Source organism: Capra hircus, chromosome 18 (assembly GCF_001704415.2).
Source record: "Capra hircus breed San Clemente chromosome 18, ASM170441v1, whole genome shotgun sequence".
Lineage (NCBI taxonomy): Eukaryota > Metazoa > Chordata > Mammalia > Artiodactyla > Bovidae > Capra > Capra hircus.
The window spans coordinates 55,411,403-55,429,986 of NC_030825.1; the positions used below are offsets into that span (position 1 = coordinate 55,411,403).

Genomic DNA, 18,584 nt, shown 5'->3' on the forward strand with positions numbered 1-18,584 from the left:
CTTAATAATAATCAGCAGCCAATGGCTCACTCCTTTTTTCCCAGGACTAACCTCCTTTTCGGAGAAGGCAGTGGCACCCCACTCCAGTACTCTTGCCTGGAAAATCCCATGGACGGAGGAGCCTGGTAGGCTCCAGTCCATGGAGTCGCGAAGAGTCGGACACGACTGAGCGACTTCCCTTTCACTTTTCATTTTCATGCATTGGAGAAGGAAATGGCAACACACTCCAGTGTTCTTGCCTGGAGAATCCCAAGGATGGGGGAGCCTGGTGGGCTGCCGTCTATGGGATCGCACAGAGTCAGACACGACTGAAGCGACTTAGCAGCAGCAGCAGCAGCAACCTCCTTTTCCCACTCCCAATGCCAAAGCAACCATCTTCTCTGGGAGCAAGTGCGTTCTGCCATTTCCCCACCTGCCACGAGCCAAGGGTTCAGCACTTTATCTTCAGGTGCCATGTAGAAATTGGGTGGCGCTCTCACTTCTAAAAAGTCTGGCCCGGGGACTTCCCTGGTGGTGCAGTGGTGAGCATGCCACACTCCCAGCACAGGGGGCCTGGGCTCAGTCCCTGATTGGGGAGCTGGATCGCACACGCTGCAACTAGAGCCGGCTGTGCACCGCAAAGACAGACTGGCCCTATTTCCCCACGTCCCTGCCCTGGCCTGCTGCTGCTGCTGCTGCTGAGTCGCTTCAGTCGTGTCCGACTCTGTGCGACCCCATAGGTGGCAGCCCACCAGGCTCCCCCGTCCCGAAACCCACAGGAGAAGCATTCCCTGTCTCGCCCAGCTTCTGGTGATTTGCTGGCGATCTTTGGCATTCCTTGGCTTGTATCTACACCACCCCAGTCCTCCGTCTTCATGTGACTGTCTTTTCCTTCTGGAGTGTCTGTCTGTGTCCAAATGTTCCCTTTTAATAAGCAACATTTTTATAAGGAACATATTAACAGTCATGTTGGATTAAGGCCCACCCCCCATGACCTCATCTGAACTTGACCATCTGCTAAGACTCTCTTTCTAAACGAGGTCACGTTCACAGGTGAAGATTTCAGTATATCTCTTTGGGGGACAGAATTCCACTCATAACACCCCCCCAGTCCACTTTCCACGTGGCAGCCTGAGGGGCAAAGCGCAAACCCAATTCTGTCCTTTCTCTGCTCTACATTCTCCCAAGACAATGGAATATTATCAGCCACGAGCCGGAGGAACCTTGAAAATACTATGCTGAGTGAAAGAAGGCAGACACAAAAGACTTCATGTAGAATGATTTCATGTATAATCAAAAGATTCACATTTATTATATTTTGCTTAATAAGAAATGTCCAGAACAGGCAAATCCATAGAGTCAGAGAAGGGATGGGTGGTTGACTGGGACTGGGCCTTGGGATGGGGAATCCATAGCGAGTGCTAAGGGGTTGAGAGTTTATTTAGGGAGTGATGAAAATGTTCTAGAATCGACTGTGGTGAGGGAAGCACAACTCTGTGAACACACCGAAGGCACTGAACTATACACTTTCAATCGGTGAATTTTATAGTATGTGAATTATATCCCAATAAAGCCACCCAGGTGGCGCTAGTGGTAACGAACACGCCTGCCAATGCAGGAGACATAAGAAACGTGGGTTCGAGCCCTGGGTCGTAGATATCCCCTGGAAAAGGGCATGGCAATCCACCCTGGTATTCTTCCCTGGAGAATCCCATGGACAGAGGAGCCTGGTGGGCTTACAGTCCATAGCGTCGCAAAGAGTTGGACACGACTGAAGCGACCTAGCAGGCACAAGCCTGCTATCTTTCTGGCGCCCCAGCGCCCTCTGGAGGAAGCCCGGGCTCATTGCCTGGTCCTACGTTCTAGCGCGTCCGCGCACGACGACCCCACACTGCTGTGGACACGGAACTCACAAGAGGCTACAAAGCCACGCACACGGAGAGACTGCTGTGTACAAGGAGGTCCCCAGTTATAAAGACTCGCTTGGCCACAGGATCCCACCCAGACACATCCCCAGACACAGCTATGGGCCATACCAGGTAGCCCCGTGGCCTCGTCCACCATCCCAGTCAGACACCAAGGTGGGCATTCTGCCAGCTGTTGAGAATGTGTACCTCAATTGTGCATTCCAGAATCGGGCAAGTTATCACACGATGGATTCGGGGATGCCCTGGGCCACGGTGAGACGCGTCTGAGCAGAATAAAAACTAATCACCTGAAATCCACGAGGTCCCTCTGACTGATGGCCACGGTGACATTTGTGGTCTTCAGAAATCAGCGTTAGCTCAGATAGAAGTGTCTGGAAGTCCCTGAAAGTCTGATTATTTCTTTTCCCCCAGTGCACAGTGACCCTGGTCTGTAAGTCCCTTTGGGGAAAACTGGTAAAACGATGAACAGTATGAATTTGGGTCAGAGTACTGGGGTCCTTAATTGAGGGGTCCTGGTCTCCCCTCATTCGAGGAGTCCTGGATCTGTGACCTGGGGATTGATGGAGGAGCCGTGATTATCCGGTGTTAGGATTCGGGTTTGACTTTGTTTCACTAGACCCAGAACTCTCCCACACATACAGACCAAGTAAGAACTTAGTGGACAGGGTATCTATTTCCCCCTTAGGAGTCAACTACCAGGGCCTCTTCTGATCGCCGTTTACCGGGCTGTCCCTCGTGGTGGCCACGCCCACACGCGGTGGTCACGCCCATCGCGTGGTGGTCACGCCCACCTGGCCTTTGGCTGCTCGGTGCCACGTCTTGGTCCCAGCCGTCCGGATCCGATGATTCTCCACTGCGTTTAAGTTGCCCAGTTCAGGGGCGGCCACCATGAGGTCTGGTCTGCAGAGAAGAGCTGCGGTGGGGACACAGCCAAGGCTATGGACACACGCAAGGTGGTCCCCAGTTACAAAGACCCACCGTGCCCCACAGTCCCACCCAGAGGCTCGTAGTCATGGACACACGCTCACACGGAGGCATACAACCTATATCGAGGGACAGCGTGACAGCCACAGCCACCACGCAGCCCTTCGCCAATGACATACATCCCTTTCAGGAACAGGCTCGGCGGCGGACTCAGTCCTGGTGGCGGCCACTACACCAGCAGCCACGCATGCACACACACACACAGACACACACACACACACCACCCGGACCCACTACCACCCAGCATGCAGGCCACGCCGCAGACCCGTTAGAGTCCCCACCTCCCTGGGCCCGCCCCACTCAGCAACACCCACCCGCTGCACAGGCTGCCCCAGAAAGTAGGGTTCAGCTGGTTCCTCACCTCAGGAAGTGGGGGAGGTATTTTTAGTTACAATTAACCTTCCGTCCAATTTCTCTTCTCCCCCATGGCACATTCAATTGGTTTAATTAGAAAGGATTAAATGAAAGGTATTTCCAGTCGGCGCTGGAGAAGGTGGGGGAGGGGGAGAGAGGAGCTTCCCCTCCCCCACTCTCCAACCTCCCAAGCTGCCCCCTCGCCAGCCAGGCCAGGTCAACCAATGTGAGAGCTTCCTCTCGGAGTTGCTCTCAGGTCTTGGCCCAGCCCTGTCCCCTCCCTCTAATCCTCCCCTGTGTATGTGTGTGTGTTCAGACACGACTTCTCAGACTCTTGGCCATCCTACGGGCCAGGCTCCTCTGTCCATGAGATTCTTCAGGCAATACTACTGGAGTGTGTAGCCATTCCCTTCTCCAGGGGATCTTCCCGACCCAGAGATCAAACCCAAGTCTCCTGCATTGCAGGCAGAGTCTTTACTATCTGAGCCACCAGGGAAGCCGCTGGAAGTCCTTGCTGTCTAGCTCTCATCCATCCCATTTCAGTCCCCGAAAGTTTGGGGAGAGACAAACTCTAATCACAGTCACTAGAACAATATCTGACTCAGAAAGCAGTTTGTGGTAGAATTAGTATTTTTTTTTTTAATGAGAGGCTGTGAAGCAAGTGGTTAGTGCACAGGCTTCTGAGCTGCCAGACTACGCAGGTTAGAATGGCAACCTCCACTCTCCAGCTCTGTGACCCCGAGTGAACGATTTCACCTCTCTGGGCCTCAGTTTCCTCATCTGGGAAATTGGGTCAGTGATCACACCTCCTCCTGGGGTTTAGTGTAAGAGTTTACTGGGTTGGTAGATATAAAGCTTCTAGAACAGTCTTTGGTTGTTTTAGTCGCTCAGTCATGTCCGATTCTTTGTGACCCCATGAACTGTAGCCCACCAGGTCCTCTATCCATGGGATTTCCCAGGCAAGAATACTGGAGTGGGTTGCCATTTCCTTCTCCAAGGGGTCTTCCCAACCCAGGGATCAAACCCGCATCTCCTGCTTTGCAAGGAGTTTCAGGTAAATGAATGTATGAAAGAAGCATTGGCACTCCACATCCCTACCCTGCTCTGCTTCTTAAGACACCATCAACTTCTAACAGACTAAATGACGTGTTCATCATGGTCTTCCCCACTAGGATGTCGATCCCGCCCCAGGGTATGGTCGGTCTCTGTCTTGTTCACTGATGAGCAGAGGGTGAGTGCCCAGGATATGCCTGCAGCCAAGGAGGAATGAATGATGAGGAAAAGCAGCTGAGTCTCAGAACTACAGAATTGCTTTCTCTGCTCTCCACCTGTTTCCCAGGCACCTGCTGGGTGTAAGGTGCTGTCTGATGCCCCTGGTCACTGCAGTGACAGAGAAAAACAAGTTCCTGCCTTCCGGAAGGGCTGAGATTCCAGCCAATAAGTGTTAGTCACGCAGTCGTGTCCGACTTTTTGCAACACCATAGACGGTAGCTGGCCAGGTTCTTCTGTCCATGGGATTCTCCAGGCAAGAATACTGGGGTGGGTTGCCATCCCCTTCTCCAGGGGATCTTCCTGACCCAGGGATTGAACCCAGGTCTCCTGCATTGCAAGCAGATTCTTTACCACCTGAGCCACCAGGGAAGCCCCCAAGGAGATGGGCAAATAGGTGATGGAGAGTTCCAGGGAGGGGCTGACAGCGGGCAGGGAAGGAGGTGGTGAGAGAGCAGTGAATGGAAGGGGGTCTTTTGCTTTGGCTGTTCCTGTGTCTTCACAGAGGTGACCTGTGAGCCAGGAGGCTGTCCCAGGCATAGGGAAGAGCTAGGACAGATGCCCCGAAGGGGCACAGAGTTGGTCATTTACCACAAACAAGGTCCAGACCTAAGCATCTTAGAATCTACACTGGTGTCTTGGGAACAAACGCAGGACCATCAGACCCCAGAGTCAATAGCAACCGATCGTCAGATGAGTGGGGCTCCCAGGTGGCGCTAGCGGGAGAACCCGCCTGCCAATGCAGGAGGTATAAGAGATGCAGGTTCGATCCCTGGGTCAGGAAGATCCCCTGGAGCAGGGCATGGCAACCCACCCCAGTATTCTTGCCTGGAGAATCCCATGGACAGGGAGCCTGGAGGGCTACAGTCTATAGCATCGCAAAAGAGTTGGACACGACTGAAGCAGGTTTGGATGAGGCACATTTGACCCATGACCACCTCATCCAGGGCCGAGTGGCTCTCCCTGGAGCTGGGCAGTGAGTGGGCAGCCCACATCTGCTGAGCGAATGAATGAATGAATGAACAAAATCTCCTTTTACAGTCTTAGGATTTGGGTCTCCTGAGTCATGGCCCCTTCACACCAGTCATCTCAGGCCTAACGCAGCCTTGGACAGAGAAGACCTGGGGCCCCAAGCCTCAGTTTCCTTGTTTGCATAGTGCAGCTTGTTAGGAGATGTGTGTGTGTGTGGGGAGGGGGGGTGGTGCTTGAAGGAGGCTGTGAGGGTCTCCATATGTCTCCAAGCATGTCTGAGACCTCCGAGTGTGTGTTGCATGGCTGGTAAGTATCCGAGTGGGGATGTGAACCCAGAAATGGTGGGCTGGAGTCTGGATTCGTGACCTCCCTGCTGTCTGGCTGTTTCCGAGGAGAGTTCTGGGCAACTCTGTTTCTGGAACTTTGCCTGGGTCACCAGCAAAGTCACCTGCTTGACTGTGTGTGTGTCAGCCTCTGCCACAGTCCTATGGGCACCCTTCACACGGGTGTGACATGCTGGGAGTCTGGGAGAGTGTGAACACTGGCGTGTGTGAGCACAAGTGTGAATGAACTTGCGTGTGTGTGAGTGGGAGCATTGTGGTGTGTGTGTGCAAAAACCCATATGTAGGTGGCTGATCTGTGGCTGTTCCTCGAGTTCCCCAGCACACGTGTGTGTGTGTTTCCACATCTCTCTGCATGTTTCCGAATGTACTCGACCCCCCAGGGGGTGGGTGAGCAGGCAGATGCCCCTCCTCCTAGGGAGACAGGTCATCAAAACCCAGAAAGAAAGGAGGCAGAGAGTTCAGAGCAAGGGCTTGAGGTGGGGAGACAGAAACTGAAAAAGATGGAGAGAGAGCGAAACAGAGTGGGAGGAACAGAGCTAGCGTGGCGCCCGCCTCGTCTGTCTTCTCTGGGGAGGCAGCTCTGGTAAGCCGAGAGCCCCAGCTGGGTCAGTCTGCCCATCAGCGGGCAGACTGAGTCTCTTCAGTGACAAATAACAGCTTCTGCCTTTGGTGAGCATAGATGACCTGCCAGGTGCCCTTCTGAGCACTTTCCTCGGGAAACCTCCATGAACCAGCACAGCCATCCTATCAGGTAGATAACTGCACACCCACTCTCCAGATATGGACACCGAGACCCAGCAAGGTGAAGCCACTTGCTCAATGCACCAGAGCCATTATGTCGCAGAGGCGGGATCTGAACCCACACTGGTCAGCACTGCTCTCAATGGGCAAGGCTCCTCACCTCCCAGGCTGTTCGTCTCCCAAGGGGCAGGTGGAGAAAGCCATCTGTGAGCCACCATGTAGGAGGTGGATACAATAGTCCTTCTTCCCTCCCTCTATCCACATCTCTTTCGATTTGAGCTTGCAGCTCCCCACATACCCCCCGTAAAGGGTGGACTGTATTTTTCTTCCTTTGAATCTGGGCTGGCTCTTCATATTTCTGGGGGTCAAGAGAAGATAGTGGAGATGGACCAGATCTGAGCCAGGGCCTCAAGAGGCCACGGGCCCCTCTGCTCTCTCTTAGGGTCCAACCAAGCCTGTATTCTAACTGAACAAACCAAACAGCCTGCTGGTCTGTCACCGTGCAGCCCAGTCACTCCTGTTGTCCCCACTGCCTACCAGCAGAGCCTCCTTGCTGACCCGTGACTGGGCACATATACACAAGAGAGCCCTGTTGAAGCCACCAGAACTGCCCCGCGGAGCCTAGGACACTAACCCATAGAAAAATGAGCTAAAAGTTAATTGGCCTTTTGAATCATGAAGCTTTGGTGTGGTCGGTTACATGGTGAGAGCTGACTGATACACGTGGAGGGCCTGGGGAGAGAGCAGGGGACAGACTATCAATTATTGTTATAATTAGCAACTCATGAGCTTCACACTATGAGAATTTGAATCCTGGAAGAGACCCACGAACTCAGATTGGTGGCTTTTTAAGACTTTATCATTAAAAAAAAGAGAAGACAACAGAAGAGGGAGGTAGGGGGAGAGGGGAAAGAGGGTGGCGGGCTGGGAGGATGAAGGGAACCTCCCCAAATGTCAGATCCAGGTGACCTTCCTTCCCTGATGGCCCCAGCCCACCCCCAATCCCTTCTCTGTCCTGGGTGTCCCCAGCCGGCATCTTCTGAAGACCCAGGCCTGAGATCTCAGCTTGGGTTTTGAGCAGAGGTGATGGCACAGTGGGGTGCAGGGCTGGGAGGCCTTGTCTTTGTCCGTGAGAGACCCTCGAGTGGGCGCTCAGGCCCCTCATGTCACAGCAGGGTCCCAGGGAGGTAGGCATTGAGTTGGGGGGGGGGGTGCGTAGGAAGTGGGCCAGGTGGTAACCGGAAGCAGGTAAGAGCCTGAAGCGGTCACAGTCCAGAGGGTGGGGTCTGTGAGGAGGAGAGGAGAAGCCAAGTCAGGAGGCAGCGAGGGGTCTGGACCTCGATCAGGCCTTCTGTGCCATCAACCCCAGAGGGAGAGGGATACAGAGAGACAGAGGCAGAGAATCGGGGCAGATATGGGAGAGGGAGAGAGACAGAGAGGAAAAATAAAAAGACAGGGAGGCAGTCAAGATAAAGCGATAGAGACAGGCGAGAGGGATGGACAGAGCAGGACAGAGAAGAGACACAGAGATAATCAGAGCTGCAGATGTGGAAAGAGAAAGAGTGAGAGAAACAGAAAGACAAAGGAAAAGGCAAGGGTTGGGGAGAGAGAGAAAAGAGTGGAGATAGAGGAGAAAAGGCAGCTTCCTGGGGCAGCAGGAGGAGATGCTCCCTCCACCACTGCTGTCCCAGAGGTCCCCTGGGACCAGGGCCCGCCTGTCCATGGTTGGTCAGGGCAGAGCTGTGATGCCCATGGACCCGCCCTGAACAAACCTGTCCATCTCTCTTCCCAGGCTCAAGCTTCCAGAGTCCTCCATATGTCAGCCCTCGCGGGTCTCCACTCTCATCTCCCAGCCTTTCTACAGGCCTTGAGTTTATTACTTACCCATTTGACTTACCAACCTCAGGCCGGCCCAGCCCTTTGTTATGTGGGGTTGTTGGGGGAAGAGGGGTGTGGCCCAAGGGACTGTCTCATAGCCTTTGCATATACTGTTCCTTCCTTTCCTGTTTCACTCCTCTTATTCTCCTGGTCTCAGCTCCAAAGTCCCCTCCTCCAGGAAGCCCTCCCTGAACTTCCCAGCCTGGGTCCAGTGCCCACTCTGGGCTCTTCCAGTTCCTGGGTTCCCTCCTTCCAGCCCTGCTTACTGTAGGTCATTACCGTCTAGGGGCAGGCCTGTCTGGACTGTGAGTTGCACATGGGCAGAGCTGAGGTGGCATAGTCACTGCTGTGTCCCCAGCACAGGGCTGGGCACCCTGCTGTGGGTGGGCTCACTATGGGAGTCTGAAGGTCTTACAAAGGGTTGGGAGTAGCATAACCCCCAACCCAATGTCCCTAGACCTAGGACACTCACATTTCTCCTGACTTCAGCCTCTACAGATAATGCCACTCTCCTTCTAAGTTCAAACTCATCCCCATTGATCCTGGAAGACAAAAGTAGGATATTAGTGGGTGTTCACCAGACACCTCCATATGCCCCTCCCGCTTCTTTCCTGAAGAGAATCCTCTATCAGGACAAGCTGAGTCATCATTTGAGAGGTTGGTGGTGGTTTAGTTGCTAAGTTGTATCTGACTCTTGCGACCCTGTGAACTGTAGCCTGCCAAGCTTCTCTGTCTGTGGGATTTCCCAGGCAAGAATACTGGAGTGGGTTGCCATTTCCTTCTCCAGGGGATCTTCCCGACACAGAGATCGAACCCGTGTCTCCTGCTTTGGCAGGTGGATTCTTTACTGCTGAGCCACCAGGAAAGCCTGTTCAAGAGGGTGCTGGCCCTTTAAGCGAATATGGAACTTTCCGCTGGATGGGTGAAGTCTGGAAGAAGCAAACTCTGGGAGGAAAACACGGAGCAGGAAACCTGTGTTTGCATCTCCAACTCCCCTCTTATGCAAATGAAGCATTTCAACACCGTAATCCCCGAGGGAGAGGCATCATCTTGTTCAGAGGCGGGGCCTGGTGCCCTGGGGTGCGGCTTAGTTAAGGGGGCGGGGCCTTACCTGGAGGCCTGCTGGTCACGTGTGACTGAGTTTCGGTGTAGCCCGCCATGGGCGGGCCCTCTGGGCTGAAGGCCGCACCCTGCCCTGTTGAGGGATGCAGGCTGAGCCCCAGGATGCCTGGTCCAGGCTTCGGCACTCCCCTAGAAACACGAGGCCCCCTGTCCCCACCTTCTCTCTGTACCTGTACGGTTGGATTGATCGATCATCGGTTGCACGATGCGACGCCGGGCGTTAATGAACCTGGGAGGGGGTCATGGAAACGGAGGAGGGTGCAAAGAGTGAGTAGAAGAGAGGCCGAAATGAACACTGAGAGGAAGAGAGCGAGTGGGCTAGAGAGGACAGATAACAGGGGCCGCCGGAAGAAGAGAGGCTCTGAGGGGCTGCGGGGCCTCCTTCAGCACCGCGGACAGCGCCCGGCCTCCCACCCCGGGCAGGTCCACGGACCGCCCAAGCCTCCTGTGTCACTCACCAGTTGTTGACTTGCAGGATGGTGAGCCCCGTGTCCTGCGCCAGCTGTTTCTTCTGCTCCTCTGAGGGGTACGGGTGCTGTAGCCACCAGCGAGAGTTACCTGGCTTGCCTGGCTGCCCTTTGATCCCCAAGGCCTGGCCTGCCCAGGTTCCCCAGGGGGATTGGCTAGCCCAGGTGGGGGCAGGGCTGGGAGAGCCTTCATGTCTAAGCTTCTATGCTCCCCGGAGCCCATCGGAGGGAGGCAGAGCCAAGCTTTGGGCAATTACCCTTGCATCACCTCCCCCCACCCCACCCCACAACCTCTTCCAGCAATTAGAGGCTAATTGGCCAACTCTCATTAGGGAGGTGGAGCTGGGGTTGGGTGGGACTCCACCACCCCGGGGAAGGGAGGCAAAGCCCAGCACCGGCCCTTGCTGAGTCCATTAGGTCCTTGTGTATGTCTCTCCCTGTCCCAGTCTCTATCCTTCCTTGTGTCTGGCTGGCTGGCTGGCTCTCCCCCTCTGTGACTCAATCTCCCCTTGTGTCTCTCTTGCTCTGATTCAGTGCTCCCTAAATTTCCCCATCTTCATTTCAGCCTCCCCTTGTCTATCTTCCTGTCTGTATTTTACCATCCCTGTCTGAGAGGCAGAGGGGTGCAGTGATTAAGGCCGAACTGCCGGCATTTGAACCCACTTCGGGCGTGAGACCTCGATCTCCTCATCTGCAAAATGGAGCTAATAACATCCCTGCCCTCAGAAGGATATGTTTGGCTGGATGGTGGATGATTGACAGGTGGGTGAATGGGTGGGTGGGTTGGAGGGGAGGACTGAACGAGTCAGGAGTCCTTGGTGGCACCCGGCACACAGGTGGCATCCACGGATGTTTGCTCTTGTCAGTTCCCATCTGCTTGAGAGTTTCTCTCAATTTCCCCCTGCCTCAGCCTCCCATCTCCAGGTCATAGTCTCTAGGCAGTCATCCTGCCCTGTCTCTCTCTTTGCCCATCCCCTGCCCAGGGCCCCAGCACTCTCACCGAGAGGTGCTGGAACAACCAGGCTCTCATGATGTTGGTGGCCACCTTGGGGAAGATCCCTCTCTTCTTGTTCCGCCGCCGCTCCTGGTCCAGCTCCTCATCCTCTCCCCCAGAGCTGGGAGAGGCCACACTGGTGTCCAGTCCGTCTCCTGAGTGGGGAGAGGGATGCTGTGCTTGTGGACAGGGAAGTGGGGGGCCAGAGGGACCCAGAACCCTCCTCTGAGGCACCACACCACACCCCAGTGACCCTTGCCCCTCTGGAAGTCCTACCTGCTGCCTAACTGCAATCCGCAGCCTGACCCCTGCCTTTCCCCTCTGCTTCTCAAGTTTCTTACCTTGGTCACTGGAGTTGTCCCCACTCTGAGAGGCCAGGCCCCCGCTGGATGGACCTGGGGTCCCCAAATGTACAGACCCGCTGTCTTCATGGTCTCTAATCCATGTAGTATTCTGGAAAGTAGGAGTTGGAAGTCAGTGTCAAAGCTCGGGATGCAATATACAACAGTGACTAAGACCACAGGCTCTGGAGCTAGGACTCTTGAGTGTGAAGCCTGTCTCTGTCTCTTTGCTGGCTGTGTGACCTTGGGCAAGTCACTGCACCTCTCTGTGCCTCAACTGGAAAAATGGAAAACAATAACCGTCCAACCTACCCCCTCCCAGAGTGGTATTCAATGAGTTAATTTACATAAAGGCACATAGCAACTGTTCAGTAAAGATGAGCTTGTACAGATCTCCCGAACCTTATCTGAAATCCTTGGAAACCAGCACTGTTGCAAAATTCTAAACTTTCCACATCTTTCAGCAGTAAAACCAGTGCCCATGCCCATGCCGTGTATTTCCTAACACCCACAGCAGGGAATGGGGCATAACCTCGTCATCAAACTCATTAACATTTCTGCAGCAAAATGGATGAATACTTAACTAAGTGGAATAAATAAAGGCTATAAATAGCCTCTCATTAGTTCAGGTCAGATTTTGCTGCCAAATGAGTTTGCACTAAACTTAAACGGGGAAAAAAAACCCCACCAACTTTCAGTTTTCAGAGATTTGGGGGGCTCCAAATTACAAATCAGAGAGTCCAGAGCCATATTTTCTTTATCCAAACTCCTACAGGTTTTGAGGAATTTGACGATGCATTGAATTCACCTCTGTCCCAGCTTTGTGTCCCAGGCGGCCTACCGACCTGGATAGATACATCAAAAGCATCAAGACTATCGTTCAACTGTTGGGAGGCAGCTTGGGCGAAAATGGGGGTGGAAACAGCCACAGGCAGTTGTTGAGCCCCAGGGTGAGCCCTTCCCCTGCTGAATGTCCTAGACCCTGCTCACTGCGTTGTAATCAGTCCCCCAGCCCTGCAAATAACCCAGAGTGGATGTATCATCTGCCAGGGCTCAGCCTGAAACACTTGGTGGCTTAGAGAAGTTTCCTCTGCGCTCAGAACATCTGTGCGGAATTTAGTGTGTGGGCCTTAGGGATGGGTTGTGTGCAGACGGTAGGATCATCAGGTCAGGAGGCTTTTGAGCATCGTTCCAACTGTCACCCTCCCCTTCTGGCTCTGGATCCATTCGGATGCTGTGGGTGCATGCGTGTAAAGGCGCTTCAGTCGTGTCTGACTCTTTGTGACTCTATGGACTGCAGTCCACCAGGCTCGTCTGTCCGTGGGATTCTCCAGGCAAGAACGCTGGTGTGGGTTGCCATGCCCGACCCAGGAATCGAACCCGTGTCTCTTATATCTCCTGCATGGGCAGGCGGGTTCTTTACCACCAGCACATCAGTGCGCCCGATGCTGTCCCGAGTCTGCCATGAGGCATTGTAAGTGTAAACGTGCTTACGTCCCTGCCCATCACGGCAAGGGCGACCCTGGAGAGGAGGCGTCTGTGACGTGGTCGTCACCTGGGCAGAGCTGAGACACACAGCGGTGTTTGAGCATGGTTGCGTCACTCTTGGAACTGGCCAAGTGGCTGTATCTGATGAGGGCAAGGCTACGTTTAGTTTTCTAAGCTGGTGGCTTTAGTTAGAAGGGCCGGGAGTGTGTGTGGTTACCCTGATTCCTGCATGAGCTGCCCGGCGACTCCATGATTCTGTGTGTGTGGAGGGAGGTGTCATGGCCACGGGAGTGTGCTGGTGGCTGAGTGAAGATATGGAATGTGACTGTGCCTCCGAGGGAGCTGCAACGGGTCAGCACGCGCACAGGGTGTGCCACTGAGAGGGTGCGTATTATGGGTTGTTGAGCTTCCCTCGTGGCTCAGCTGGTAAAGACTCCAGCGGCAATGCAGGAGACATACAAGAGACGTGGGCTTGATCCCTGGGTCGAGAAGAGCCCCTGGAGAAGGGAAAGGCTACACACTCCAGTATTCTTGCCTGGAGAATCCCATGGACAGAGGAGCCTGGTGGGCTACAGTCCACAGGGTCGCAAAGAGTCGGACACGACTGAAGCGACTTAGAACGCGCACGCGTGGGCAGAGGCTCACCTGTGACTTCAGTCTGCGCATGCTCAAGTCTACGCAGTTGTGGTGCAGCTATGCGCCTGTATCTGGGGGCGGGTGTCGTGTTGTAGAATTGTGGAGTGTGTTGATAGCGTGACTGCCTTGTGGGCGTGGGCCTCCTTGGGATCTGTATGGCTGTTGTGTGACTATTACCTGGGTGCTCAAGTCTATGAAACTGCTGTCTGATGGCATCCGAGACTGAATGGATCTGGAGCCACGTGGTCACGGACTGGCAAGGTGTGTGCCCACGCCAGCGGAAGTCCGACTGTTAGGGGGCTGGGGTGACATGTGTGTGCCTGTGGGCAGGCACCGTGGTTGCTCTGGGTCTAAGTGTGACTGCAGCTGAGTTTGCATGGCAGGAGCTGGGGCTGTGTGCGTGGCTATTTTGTGCCTGGGGTCTGTGCACCGCGCGCACGCACACACACACACTCTAGGACGGCAGCGTCTCGGGCAGGCTGTGAGGTCTACGGCCCTGTTACGCCGCTGGGCTGTGTGTGCTTAAAAGTGCATGCGTGTTATCAACTGGCTGTGAGATGTGGCTGTGTGTGAACCTGTGTGGGTGTCGCCCAGTTCACAGGGGGTACCTGCAGCTGTTGGGGTGTACGTGCGTGCTCCCGTCCAGCTGTACCGCAGTCTGCACAGCTGTGGCACCGTCGGTCGGGCTGTGCCTGGCTGTGCCTGCCTGAGGCTGTGTCACGGTGCGCATGACCCACCCCCGGCTCTCTGGGCCTGCCTTTGGTGGCAGGGCAGTGCCTGCGGCCCCATGCCGAGCCCACCTGGTCTGGGAGGCTGGGGCAGGAGGCCGGGTAGTCGTCGAGGTCCTCTCTGCAGCTGCTGTCCCGATCCTCGATGACCAGGTCGATGGGCATCTTCCCCTTGAGGCAGGTGATGTAGCGGTGACAGAAGTTGTCGCACAGGTCGTGGACCTGAGGGGGCACCGGGGTACTGGGGGGGCCACCCGGGGGCCAGGGCTGGGGTGCGGGGGTGGGGGTGGCCACCTGCTCCAACTCTGGTAGGGAGAGAGCCTGAAGGAGGGGCGGAGGGGGCAAGGAGGGGAGGGACGGGGGGCAGGGGAGGCTGTGCGGGGAAGTGAGAAGCTCTTACCTTCTCCAGCTCCAGCAGGTGGAAGCGGAGCACTTGAATGGCCTGTATCATCTGAAAACAGACAGAGGAGGGGGGAGAGGGAGGGAAGAAGGGAGGGAGACAGAGAGAAGGAGGAAGAGGCGGAGGTGAAAAAAAGGCGAGGAGGAGGAGGAGGAACAGAGACAGAGAGACAGAAAAAGTGCATTGGATGACAGAGAGAGAGTACAAAGAGCAAAAACCAGTCGACAGAGGCAGAGAGAAATTGACAACAGAGACGGAGGCCCAGGAGTAAGGAAAAGGCAGTGTGCGGTTGAGATCAGAAATAAAGAAATGAAGCAAGAGGTGCCAGAGGCAGAAGAGGACTCATCACAAGAGGCGTGAGCTAAGGTCAGCTCTAATAGAAACACCCCATCCTTTGCCTGCGTGGCCTCTGATCTAGGTCCCACCCTTCACCTGAAAACTACATTTCCCAGAGTCCTTTGCCAAAGGGTTCAGCCAATAGAAAGCCCCGGTGGGAGCTGGACCAGGAAAGGAAGGTACAAGCTGGGGTATTTATCCCTCTCTGCTTCTCCTCTCCTCTCTTCTCTTTCCCTCCCTTCTCTCTCCTCTCCTCTCTCCTTTGCAGCCAAGTGGTTTCATTTATTTAGGTGTGGACTCTGTTCTGCTGACTGATAGAACTAGCTAACTTAATGAGTCCCCAATCTATGCCAGGCATTGACTCAGCATATACCCAGAATGGGGCTTCCCAGGTGGCGCTAGTGGTAAAGAACCCTCCTGCCAATGCAGGAGATGAAAAGAGAGGTGGGTTCGATCTCTGGGTCAGGAAGATCCCCTGGAGGAGGAAATCCTACCCACTCCAGTATTCTTGCCTGGAGAATCCCATGGACAGAGAGGAGCCTGGCAGACTCCAGTCCATAGGATCGCAAAGAGTTGGACACGACTGAAGCGACTTAGCACGCACATACTCACAATAGCCTTACATGATAGAAATTATTACTAGCTACACTTTACAGATGAGGAAAAAGGGCCCAAGGAGGTAGACCTGCTTGCCCTGGATCTTAGAACTAGTAAGTGTAGTTGAGATTTGAACTGAGGCCATCGAATCCCTGTTCACAAACGCTAAGCTACACTGCACTGCACATGGCAAAAATTATCACTATTTGAGGATGTGGGTCAGGTGGTCTCCTCTCTGCTCCCACAGTCAACCCCAGGGCTACGGAGGGTGGAACAGGAGACCCTCTTGGAGGAGGGGGTGTTGGGGAGGGCCCAGGTCTCACCAGATTGTCCAGCTCTGGGTTGGAGGAGAAGAGGGGCCTCTCGGAGCGGACCTGGGGGAAAGAGAGAGGCAGGGGAGGGCACATCCCATCTCCTGCCCACGCCCCCCCGCCACTTCACTGGCTCTCCTGGGACACCGCGGATGGTGCGTGCCCACCTGCTTGGCAAAGGCTGCAATGTCTTCGTTGAAGGAATCAGAGGAGCAGACGTCACCGCCCGGGGGTGTGCCCAGCCCAGTCCCAGCCCCATCACGGGGAGAACACGTGGCCAATTCACATTTCTCAAAGACCAGGGCTAGCAGCGGGAAGAGTGGGTGGCTGGGGGAAGCAGGAGGAGAGAGGGTTCATGAGGGGTGGGCGGGGGTGGGGTGGGGCTGGGAGGTATGGTGCAACCGGGAGGTGGACAGGAGACCCAGAGGAAAGAGGTGGAGAGACAGACGCAGAAGGAGAGAAACATATCCAGAGAGACAAAGAAACGGGGTGGCGGGGGGCGCATCCCGAGAGCCCTCAGCCTTGTCCCACTCACCCATAGATCTCATCTTTCTCCCTTCTCAGGCCGTCACTGTCCAAGCCTGGGGGCTGGGGAGGCCGGTGGGGGCCATAGGGCCCGGGGGCTCTCGGTGCCGAGGACACTGCCTCCGAGAAGCCAGCCAGGGCTGCGGTGCTGTCCACGATGCCGGGGTAGTGGGGCAGCTCATCTACTGGGGGGGAGGTGAGAGGGGTAGCCCCAGGGAGGTGTCGACACAACAAGAAACCTCCCTACCCTCTCACCCAGGAGATGCCCCCGCCCTGCCCAGCCACCTGCCCTCCTGTCTGCATAGAGCTGTCTGGGTGGGACTGAAGGCTCCATCCTCAAGCTTTCACTCGGACCCAAGGACTGTGAAAAATGTCCCATCAGAGATTCCCGATGTATGGGCAGGAGGGTCCAAGGGAGAGAGACTGACCCAGGTCTCAGATCTGAGGGTCGGGGCATCAGGGATTGGCTAGCTGGTAACTGTCAGCTTCTCCCAGGGTGAGGAGGGGAGAGATATTCAGAGAGAAGGGGAGAGAAGAGAGAGACTGGGAGGGAAATGAGAGAGAGAGAGAAAGCTTAGAGGGAGGGAGAGAGACAGAGACAGAAATGTTGGGAGAGGGTAAAAAAATCAGGCAAAGAGAGAAGGAGACAAGAGATAAGGAGAGATGCGGAAACAGAGGGAGGAGCAGAGAGGGAGAGGGACACAGAGAGAAGATGCAGGAGGAACAGGCAGAGGGGGATGGAGACCGAGAGGCAGAGGAGGGGAGAGAGGGGAGCAGGAGCGAGAGATTGATTTTTACTCGTGGACACTGCCTCTCAAAGCAGTGCACTGTTTGTACACAAATGTACGCATACCATCTCCCTGACTTCAATTTCATTTCACAGACCAGTATGCACATCTGAGTGCGTCTTAACAACTTGTCACACTCCACTCCCCAAGTGAACCCACACACACACACACACACACACACACACACACACACACACACAGAGCCAAAAGCCAGGCTCAGGAATGAAGGAAGGGAGGGAGGAAGGCATCAGACATTCAGCACCCTGCCTGGCACATATTCAGTTCACACCTGTTGAAACCAAGTATAACCCAGCACAACCACACAAACCCACTTGTGCCGACCGCCCCAAAGAGAAGCCAAGCTTGAGATTTCTCTCTCCTATCATCACAGAGGCAAACGCACCGGGGAAGCCAGGGAAATCTGAAGGCACCCGGGTCCCACCCTTTCCTTTGAGGGAGAAACTGAGGTTCGAAGAGGCAGAGAGAGTGAACGGAGGGGGGGGTGGTTTCAGCGTTCCTGCCATCGCGGAGGGCTCTGAGTGTGTGTCTCTGCCCTCTTCTCCTAACTTCTCCTGAGTCCTGAAGTTGAATCCAACCGCCCCCCACCGCTCATCGCGGCACATCTTAGGACGGCCTGGAATCCTGTGGTGTTCCTGTCCCCTCCACCCCCCACCTCCACTTCCAAAGATGCATGCTCACCTCTTCGCTGACCTCTCATCCCCCAGGACCAGGAGAGAGAGAATCCCTTGGCTCTGCCTGGCCAGACCCACCTCCTCAGCCCTGTCCCCACCCCTAACCCTCCGAGAGGACTTGGAACAAAAGTAGACGTGGGAGAAGGATGGGGGAGGGCAGGAAGAGAAAGGGGGTGGGATAAAGGGCCTGGGATGGAGGGGGAGGCCGGGGCAGAGAAGGGGAGACTGAGGGGCAGGGAGAGGGGACGGGAGAAAGGGAGCGAGCGCGCGGGGCTGAAGGGGGCCACAGCTCCCCAGGGAGGCGATGGAAGGATGCGAAGGGGGGTGGGGGTGCGACGACCGACCGGGGCGCAAGATCGCCCGCCTTCACACCTACCCTCCGGGCCATGGGCTGATGCCGGCGGCAGCTCCCGGGTCCCTCCAGGGCCTGGCCGGCGGGGAGGGCGCAGCCGGGGGCAGCGGCCCCAGATGGCCCGCGGTGCCGACGCCAGGGGGTGGGGCAGGAGGCTGGGTGCCCGGCCCCCCCACCCCCACCGCTGTCAGCGGCAGGCGCCCGGCAGTGCGGAGGCTCCGAGCATGGACCCCCAGCCTCCTGCCCCCGCGGGGGTCACGGCGAGGGAAGGGGCGAGCCGGCGAGGGAGGGCGGCCCGAGGCCCCCTCCCCGGGGCCCCCAGCCCCTCCCCCGGGTCCTGGGAGGAGGGAACCAGCCC

The 18,584-nt window shown here is 55.7% G+C and overlaps 1 protein-coding gene across 1 annotated transcript; it reads right to left on the minus strand.

Moving 5' to 3' along the window:
* MEIS3 (Meis homeobox 3) lies at positions 7,413-18,413 on the minus strand (the record flags this gene model as incomplete). Its single annotated transcript, XM_018063194.1, has 13 exons — positions 7,413-7,857; positions 8,922-8,991; positions 9,561-9,644; positions 9,742-9,800; positions 10,030-10,106; positions 11,039-11,187; positions 11,374-11,485; positions 14,298-14,447; positions 14,626-14,676; positions 15,882-15,932; positions 16,037-16,196; positions 16,405-16,579; positions 18,251-18,413. Coding segments are annotated over 12 exons (1,281 nt in total), but the record flags the coding sequence as incomplete, so codon positions are not given.